At 71.7% G+C, this 9,277-nt stretch overlaps 1 protein-coding gene across 1 annotated transcript; it reads left to right on the forward strand.

The window, feature by feature from the left end:
* The first annotated feature begins 3,267 nt into the window (after window positions 1-3,267).
* On the forward strand, window positions 3,268-7,362 carry GPR37L1 (G protein-coupled receptor 37 like 1). Its single transcript, XM_028531116.2, has 2 exons — window positions 3,268-3,983; window positions 6,399-7,362. The coding sequence occupies exons 1-2, from the start codon at window positions 3,393-3,395 to the stop codon at window positions 7,221-7,223; spliced, it is 1,416 nt and encodes a 471-aa protein (XP_028386917.1). The 5' UTR covers window positions 3,268-3,392; the 3' UTR covers window positions 7,224-7,362.
* The last annotated feature ends 1,915 nt before the right edge of the window (window positions 7,363-9,277 follow it).

A 9,277-nucleotide genomic window follows, 5' to 3' on the forward strand; every position in this document is an offset into this window, starting at 1 on the left:
AACCCGGGCTCGGGAGCAGTCATTACCTGTGTGGCACAGAAAGTGATCAATAAACATTCGTTCAACAAATACCACCCGGCGTCCTCCAGCCCTGCCGTGGGCCAATCGCAGACAAGTTTGGGATCTTGTGCTGAGAGGGGGCTGTCTGGGGACCCCTGGCCCAGGGCAGTCTGGAGCCCTCCCGCCACCCCTCGGGGGGCGGTGTCTGCAGCGAGCCTCCCCCTCACCCTGGAGCCGCAGTGGGGGTGTCCCGGGCCCTGGAAGGCGGCTGGCACCGGCAGGCCAGACGCTCAGGCTCCCCGGCACCGGCTGTGCATGTGGCAGCCTGGTCCCCAGAGGCCCTCCTGCATCTGGACACTGCAGCCAGGAGTGAGAAGGGGTGAGATGGGTTTGGGACCCGGGGCTGGGGGAGCCGGCCGCCACAGCTGGGCAGAGGGACCGGGAGGCACCCCCAAGCCCAGGGCACCTGCTGGCCGGACCCTCCTGCTGCGGCGGGGCAGCTGCCAGTCTCCCTCCCGCTGAGGATGCCGCCGCGGGGACGCGGGGACCGTGGACCGGGGAGGACTTGGTGGGCCGCCTGTGCCTGTCGCTGGTTGGTTCCGAGTCTGGTAAACACGAGTGTCAAGCGCCTCCTGGACGCCGCCGGGCACCCGGGTCCCAGACAGGGAGGCGGGCCCTGCCCACCTGAGGTCAGAGAGGGCGCGGGGTCAGCGAGCCCTGGGGCCCTGTCCCCCTCCTCCGGCCCCTCCTGGGAGTTCCGTTCCAGGGCTCTGGGGAGGAGCTCCCCCCACCCCCATTCCCGGCACCATCAAACCCTCGCCTGCATCCGAATCCCCTGAAGAATCTTCTAGAACACAGGCTGCAGCTCCCACCACCTTGCTGAGCGTCAGGTCTGGGCTGGGGACCGAGAATGTGTCTTTCAAACAAGCCCCAGCTGTGGGGACCCAGGGCCGCGCTTGGGGGACTGCTGACCAGGCGGCCACGGAAGTCTCACCTTTGGAAGCACCATCTTGAGTCCGTGGGAGGCTCAGGCCGGGGCCGCAGCCCACACACCCCTCCCCACAGGGAAGTAGGGGAGACCAGAGGCCCCCCGACACCCCGCCCTTCCCACGGTCCCTGTCATGCTGCCCGGGCTCAGTTTTTCAGCGGCTCCGACCGCCCGTGAACGTGAACTTGGGGAGGGCACAGAGGTGGCCGTGTGGCTGGCTCCCCATCCCCCAAGTGCCCCTGATGATGCCTGGCACACAGTAGGTGCTCAGCCGGCATTGATAAACTGAGTGACTGAGTGGTCGCGGGCGTCGGAGGGCTTGCTGGCGGCAGAGCTGGGACCGGGTCCCTGACCCGACGCTCTGGAGCACGTCCCCTCAGCAGCCCCTTGGCGTGTCCCCCAGAGCAGGACCTGGGCCCCCCCCACAGGGAGCCCGGGGCGCAGAGGGCTGGCGTGGGGGTCCACTGGGATCTGGTGTCCTCACCCTAGAGGCTGGTGCCGGCTGCAGGCCAGCGGGACGCCCCTGTCTGGGCCCACACTCTGGCTGGTGACAGACTTGCCCAGAACCTGCCCCCGGGCCACTCTGGCGGCCGCCTGCCTCTCTGCAAATGCAGACGGTGACGGAGCCTCCCCCACCCGTGTGTGTCCCACCAGGGCCCCGGCCTCTGCCCCAGCCCGAGCCACCTGCAGCCCCTCCGTCACCGGCGCTGGGGAATTCCGAGGGAGAGGGACAGGGAGTTCCTGGCGTCCCACAGAGACGCCCAAGGGCAGGAGTCTCCCAGCTCCCACCCGCCTGCTGCCCGGGGAGGGACCTTCCTAGAAGCTGGGGCGGGGGAGGAGCGCTGGGCCGGCCCCTCCCCCAGCAGGCGCAGCCTGTCGCCCATCACTGAATGTCTGCCTCCACCTGGTGGCCTCCGATGGCCCTCGGAGGCCCAGGGCCAGCGCGGCAGGGCCTGGTCAGGGCTCCGTCATCACAGTGAGCACCTGCCCCACGTGGCATGGGGTGATGGGGGCACCATCACTGGTACCAGCAAGGACCAGAGGGGGGCACGTCCCGGCGGCTCCCGGGCCCAGGTCTGCGCCGGGTGGTGCGTGCCCGAGAGGGGGGGGCGGAGCTGAGGGCTGGGCCGCTGCCAGGCGCTGCCTTCGGCACGAGCCCTAGGAACCGTTTCTCGGACCCACACACGGGGTGTTCCGGGAGGGCCAAGCCGCAGTCCCCATCACCCGCCGGGGTCAGCCCGGGCCTGTCCCTCCCTCGTGTAGCCAAGGCCCCGAGACGCTGCCTGCCCCCCCGCCCCCCGGCCTCCTCTGCAAGGCTGTGCACCCCGCTCTCCGCCGCCCGCCTGGTCCGTCCTCTTCCTCCGCTCAGCCGCCTCTGGCTCGCTCCGGCCTGCGGGTGTGCCGGCCTGCGGGCCCCCACCTCAGCACCCCCGAGTCCTCGTGGTCCGCCACGCCCAGCACCCACGGCCGCCCCTCTGGGCCTTTGCACACGCTGTGTCCTCTGTCCAGGGCGCCCTCTTCCCGTCGTCTGCCTGGCTCGCCTGTTGTCGTCAGGGTCAGGGTCAGGGTCAGGGTCAGTTCGAGAGTCACCTCTCGGGGGTGGGGGGCTCCCAGGAGCCTCCAGACTCCCTGGGCTCCCCGGCGTCTGGCCCCGCGCCTGTCAGCGTGCCCAGTGGGCGGCGCCCAGATGACCGTCCTACAGGGCTGTCCCCTCTGGACTGGACGCTCCTGGTGGCCGAGGCCCTGCCCATGCCCTTGCGCGGAGCGGCGGGAACGCAGCAGGTGCCGGGGAGCCGCTCCCTCCTGCTGGCGGCCGTCCGCCCGGGGCCTGGGGCTGGGTGTGGCGTCCAGACCCTGGGGTGGCGTCCAGACCCTGGGGTGGCGCTGGTTTCCGAGGGCGTCGTGTGGCCAGGAGGCCGGCAGGTGGACGCCCGCCCGCTGCGAACGGCGTCAAGTTGAAGGGCTCTGGACGCAGACCGTGTCCCGGCCTCGCTCTGCGGCCTCTAGAGGCTCTCAGGGGAGTCGGCCGAGCGCCAGGCCCACCCGGGGGTCGGCTGTGTGAGCACCTGCGGGGGTGGGGCCCCGGGGCCCCCCGGGCTTCAGGCGCTGCGGCAGGTGCTCACTGAGGGCTCGAGGGGGGGCTGGAGTGTGGCTGCCCCGAGGGCTGAGAGGGGGAGTCCTGGAGTGCAGGGCGGCAAGGGCGCCGAGTGTCCAGCAGAGGGCCTGCCCGGCCCGAGGCTGGCGGGGTGGGAGGGGGCGGCTCAAGGGCGCCGGAGCAGCTGGCGATGCCAGACGCCTGCCTGGGGGCGGACCGAGCGGCCAGCTGCCTCGCTCGGGTCCGCGGCACCGGGTCCCTGGCCCTCGGCGGCTCCCCACGGGGCGGCTGCCTCCCGCTCCTCTGGCCATGCGGTGGCTGTGGCCGCTGGCCGTCGCGCTCTCCGTGGTGTCGGCCACGGGCAGCCACCGAGCCGGGGTCCCGGAGCAGGTGGGCCGGCCCAGGAGAGGCACGGGGGACGAGGAGGCCAGGGGGGTGCAGCAGTACGTGCCCGAGGAGTGGGCCGAGTTCCCCCGGCCCCTCCGCCCCGCGGGCCCGCAGCCCACCGGGCCCTCGGCGGCCACCAGCCGCGCCCCAGGCGAGCATGGGGACGCCCCCGGCGGCGGGCCGGGGCCGCGGGGCCCTGTGACGGGGGCGCCGGGCCAGAGGCTGCGGATGCAGAACCCCCTGTACCCGGTGACGGGGGACTCCTACGGTGCCTACGCGGTGCTGCTGCTGGCGCTGCTGGTGTTCGCCGTGGGCATCGTGGGCAACCTGGCCGTCATGTGCGTGGTGTGGCACAGCTACCACCTGAAGAGCGCCTGGAACGCCATCCTGGCCAGCCTGGCCCTCTGGGACTTCCTGGTGCTCTTCTTCTGCCTGCCCGTCGTGGTCTTCGACGAGCTCACCAAGCAGAGGCTGCTGGGGGACGTGTCCTGCCGGGCGGTGCCCTTCCTGGAGGTGAGCGTCCCGCGGGGGCCCAGCCGGGGGCGGGGGGAGGTGTGGGCCCCGACCCCAGGGCCCGGAGCTCAGCCTCGCTGCCTTCTCCCGCACACCGGGCACTCGGGCCAGCAGGGAATGGCTCTGGGGGGGGGGGCGGCACTGGGGAAGCAGACCCTGGGGTGCAGGGCCGCAGCTCTGGCCCCGCCCGGCCTCCACTGGGGGAGCTGCTCCGGGGCACCGTCCCTCCCCCACACTCTGCTCTGCTGTCTGCCGCCGTCTTTCCAACTGGGGACGCCTGCCCTTGGGGTGTCTCCTCCCCCTCCTGCCCCAGGCCGCTGCCCCTGCTCCCCATCACCCTGTCTCCCGAAGTGGCGTCTGGAGGGACACAGACCCCCACGGTCCTGCAGACTCCACAGGCCCACCTGTCTCCCCCCACCCCCCTGCCATGAATGCCGGGGCTCCCGTCCTTCAGGGTCCCCTGCCCTCCTCCCCGCACCTCCCACGCCGAGACAAGCCCCTGGGTGTGGGTGGACGCGGGCTCCATCAGGACAGAACCGCCGGCACACGGGCGCCGCGCGGAGACCCAGGGGCCCTGGGCCTGCACGGGAGCAGACAGGCGCCGGCAGCAGCCTTTCGAGTCTGGGGTTGGGCTGAGAGCCACGTGTGACGTGTTGACCTGCCCGGGGGTGGGGGTGAAGGGTCAGAGCCAGGTGTCAGAATGCGGCTGCTGTCCCAGCTCTGTCCCTGGTCCCTGCGCCTTGGGGAGGGCTCCGTGTTCACAGAGGTTCTCTGAGGCTCGGCCACCAGCACGGCCCTTTCCGGCCCTCCCCACCCAGGGAGCCCCCCGGGGGGCCCTGAGGACCCCAGCCTGAGAGGAGACCCTGGAACTTGGGCCTTGGAGTCTGGGCAATGTGTGTGGTCAGTGCCCGGCCAGCAGGGCCCAGCAGGGACGGCTGGACAGGACTTTGGAGCCGAGCAGACAAGATCAGGGGCCGGGCCCCGCCCCTCCCGTGCGGAGGGATCTGTGAGGGAGTCGCTCGTCCTGCTCGGACCTCCGTGTCCCTGTCCGTGCACCAGGAGGACAGTCGCAGTGACCACCGGCTGAGCCCTTGAAGGGTTCCGCGGCGCTGGGAGTGGAGACAGCTCAGTGGGTGGTGCTTGGTGCCGGGGGTGGCCCACGGAGGGGGCCCACATGGGGCACCTCGTCCCCGGGCCCCACCCTGGGTCCTCCTCGGCCACCCCCCAAGACAGAGGTCATGCATCAGTGGGCAGAGCCCTCCTGCTAGGGTGGGTGACAGGGACCAAGTTCAAGGCTGCTGGACCTTTTGTTGGGGGGGGGCAGTCTCAGAATGACCCTCGAGATGTTTTGTGAGATGCAGGGAGAGAGGAGAGGGCTGGGTGCCCCTGCGGGGGGCGGGGGTGTCGAGAGCCGGAGCCCCAGGGCGGTGCTCACAGCCGGGGGCCTGCTCCCGGGCCAGAGAGGGAAGAGGGCGGACAGCGGGCCCCCGAGCCCAGTGCCTGTGTGGTCTGCATCCTCGCCCTCCCTTCTCCCCGGCCCGCTCCGCCCCCCCCCCCCCGCCCCGAGGCCTGGCATCCTCCCCTTGGCTCACAGGGCGGTGTTCCGCGGGCACAGCGGCAGCCCCGGGCAGGGGGGGGGCGAGTTCCTGGCCCCACACAGCCAAGCCCGGGTGTCTCTGGACAGGGTGAGAGTGAGCGTGTGCGTGTGCATGAGTGTGTTTATCCATGTGTTTGTGAGCATGTGAGCGTGTGTGTTCATGAATGTGTATGTGAGCGTGTGAGAGAATGAGCATGTTTGTGAGCAGGCACATGTGAGTGTGTGGGTGTGTTTATGAGCGTGTGTGAGTGTGTGCACGTGTATGGGTGTGTGAGCACATGAGTGTGGGAGAGTTGTGTGAATGAGCATGTTTGTGAGCAGGCACATGTGAGTGTGTTTATGCATGTGTGAACATATGAGGGTGTGCTTGTGAGTGTGTACATGTGAGTGACCATGTCTGCGAGCAGGCAAGTGTGAGTGTGGGTGTGTGAGCTGTGCCCCCTGAGACCACGCGTCCACGTGCTGCGGGGTGGGGACGGGAGGGCCTGCGGACCCCGGGCCGTCCGGGCCTTTGTGTCGACGCTCCGACTCTGCCGTGGCGACCCCTTCCACAACCCAGGAGCACGGGGCTCGGAGGGGTGCACACTCGCCCCCCGTCCCCCAGAGGCGCCAGACCGCCGGGGCGTGGACCTCGCCGCCGCCCCTGCAGGTGCTGCAGCCTCTCCTGGAGGCGGCCGGTCGTGGGGTCCAGTGACACAGGGGAGGCCCTGGCGTCCGTGCCCGCGGGCTGTCACTGCGGCCCCTCGCACGCGCCGCTGGCCCCTGGCCGCCGGGACCCCGGTCTGACCCCACGGCCCTCCCCCTCCCGTCTCTGCCAGGTCTGCTCCCTGGGCGTCACCACCTTCAGCCTCTGCGCCCTGGGCATCGACCGCTTCCACGTGGCCACCAGCACGCTGCCCAGGCTGCGGCCGGTCGAGCGGTGCCGGTCCATCCTGGCCAAGCTGGCGGTCATCTGGGTGGGCTCCGTGATGCTGGCCGCGCCCGAGCTGCTGCTGTGGCAGCTGGCGCAGGAGCCGGGCCCCGCCGCGGGCGCCGTGGACACGTGCGTCATGAAGCCCTCGGCCAGCCTGCCCGAGTCCCTCTACTCGCTGGTGATGACCTACCAGAACGCCCGCATGTGGTGGTACTTCGGCTGCTACTTCTGCCTGCCCGTCCTCTTCACCGTCGCCTGCCAGCTGGTGACCTGGCGCGTGCGGGGCCCGCCCGGGAGGAAGCCCGAGTGCCGGGCCGGCAAGCACGAGCCCTGCGAGCGCCAGCTCAACGCCACGGTGGTGGGCCTGGCCGCCGTGTACGCTCTGTGCACGCTGCCCGAGAGCGTCTGCAACGTCGTGCTGGCCTACCTGTCCCCCCAGCTGGCCCGCCACACCCTGGGCCTGCTGGGCCTGGTCACCCAGTTCTCCGCCTTCTTCAAGGGCGCCGCCATGCCGGTGCTGCTGCTCTGCGTCTCCCGGCCGCTGGGCCAGGCCTTCCTGGACTGCTGCTGCTGCTGCTGCGCCGAGTGCGGCGAGGCCTGCGGCGCGCCCTCGGAGCCCGCGGCCGCCCCCGGCCCGGACGGCAAGGTCAAGACGGAGCTGTCCCCCTCCATCTACTTCCACAAGCCCAGGGAGTCGCCCCCGCTGCTGCCCCTGGGCACGCCCTGCTGAGGCCTGGCCCCGGGGCGGGGGGCGCCAGGGGAGGGGCACCAGGGCCCTGGGGTCTCCGTGCCCGGGGGGCTGGCCTTCCTGCCCGTCCCGCTGGCCAGAGGTGGACTGGGCCCCTCGTGCCGAGGTCTGGGCGTGTCCGAGCCCCCTCCCCCAGCAGGGCCTTCCCGTCCTCGCCTCAGGGGCACGGGGACGCTGGTGGGTCCTTAGCACCGCCCTTCCGGAAACACAGCCCCACCCTCGGGGGGCCCGGAGTGCAGCTGCTCCCCGCCCGCCCCGCTGCCTGGGACCCTCACACCCGTCAGGCGTGCCCCCTCGAGTGCCCCCTGCCCGCCCTCCCGTCCTGGAGTGGGGACCAGTCCCTCTCAGCTCCTCTCTGGGCCCGACCCATCCCAGCCTGGACTTTCCCCCACCCGGCCCTCCACTTCTCCCAGAAGCTTCTCCTTCCCTCCTCCTCCTCCCCCTCCCCCGACGTGTCCCGGGTCCCCCTGTCCCCACGCCCCCCCAGGTGCTCCCCCGTAGCAGCCTTCCACGGAGAACAATAAACTAGGTAGAACGCGCCGCACGCCCCCGACTTCCTTGTGCCCCACCCACCCTGGGGGCCGGGCTCCGGGCCCCCTCGGGCCCTTCCTGGCCTGTGGCTGGTGTCCCCCCAGCCCCACGGCCCGATGGCCACAGAGGGGCCATGTGGATGGGGGGCTGCATGGATGGGGGGCCCCGAGTGCTCCTCCGGGTCGGAGCCCAGCTGTCCCCGGGGAGTCAAGGGCTGCCAGCTCCATCCTCTGCTCCCCTCTCCACAAAGCTCCGTTTGAGGGGCGCCAGCAGCCGTGCCCCCGGGAGCCCCGGGTGTCCCGCCTCTGCCTCTGAGAGCCCCTGTTGTTGTCGCTTAGGACAACTGTGCTGCAGCTGCCTGCCCCCTGTCCCTCCCCCCTCCCTGCTCCCAGCGCCCTGCAGCCCCTCTCGCCAGTCCTGCCCGGGCACCCCACCTCCTCGGGGGGCCTTGGCCCTGTCTGGGCCTGGAGGACCAGCACCAGGGACGCCAGGAGGGCCTCTCAGCCCAGGCCACCCACCACTTGCTGCCCCAGCCACCGGGCTGCCTTCGGACCAGGGCCTGCTGGCGCGTCTGCCCACAGGGCCCAACCGAGGACCTCTTGGGGGGACCCTGGGCCCCCTCTCCCTGGCCTGCCCCTCCCACACCCCTTGGCCTCAGCCTGCCCTGGGCCCAGGCCTCTGTCCCCCCCACCACCCCCGCCCCTGCTCTCCCGGGCATCTTAGCAGCCTTGTTCTCGTTCCCTGGCACCCTCCCCGGGCAGCGACGCAGCCGGGGGCGGCAGGCTGTTGCCGGGTGACGGCTGCCTAGTGCGCACCCTCGTTGGGGGGACACCCACCCCTCGCTCAGTGGACCTGTTGCCACAGCGACCGCAGCCCCAGCTTTGTTTGCAGAAACTTAGGATGGGGGGCAGGCTGGACGAGGGGCATCCCCTCCCCCACCCCGTCCTGGATGCCCAGTGACGGGGGAGGGGGCCCGGGTGAGCTGAGGTGAAGTCTGGGCACCGGGCAGGGCTGCGGACGGAGGGCAGGGGGCCGGGCGGGGAGCGCCCCTCAGCATCCTGTTTGGGGGCCTCTCCCTCGTGCTGGCTGGCCGGCTCCGTGCCGAGTGGGTGGTGGGGCTCTGAGGCCCTACCAAGGCCACCAGCCACCAGCGCCACCCCCCCTGGCCGGCGCAGACTCCGCAGAGCCCGCCAGCGGGCCAGCCAGGCCTTGGGAAGGAGCCACTGTCCCTCCCGCCCAGCCCGGCTGGGGAACAATGTGGCCTTTGTCGCTTGGGGTCCCGGGCTTGGCAGTGGTGGGCGATGGGCCTGAGCCGGGCACGGACCCCCGCTCTCCGCGGGGCCGGCTGCGGGAGGGCAGCCTCGGGCCCGGGCGGGGTTGGTGGGAGGGGAGCCGTGCGGGACCTTGCGCTTTGCGGTGGCGGCCGCCTCACGGCAGTCACTGGATGTCCCCGAGCGGCCTCGCCCTCCGCGGGGGACGACGCCCCCTCCCCCTCCCCAGGGCTG

Source organism: Phyllostomus discolor, chromosome 15 (genome assembly GCF_004126475.2).
Source record: "Phyllostomus discolor isolate MPI-MPIP mPhyDis1 chromosome 15, mPhyDis1.pri.v3, whole genome shotgun sequence".
Classification (NCBI taxonomy): Eukaryota; Metazoa; Chordata; class Mammalia; order Chiroptera; family Phyllostomidae; genus Phyllostomus; species Phyllostomus discolor.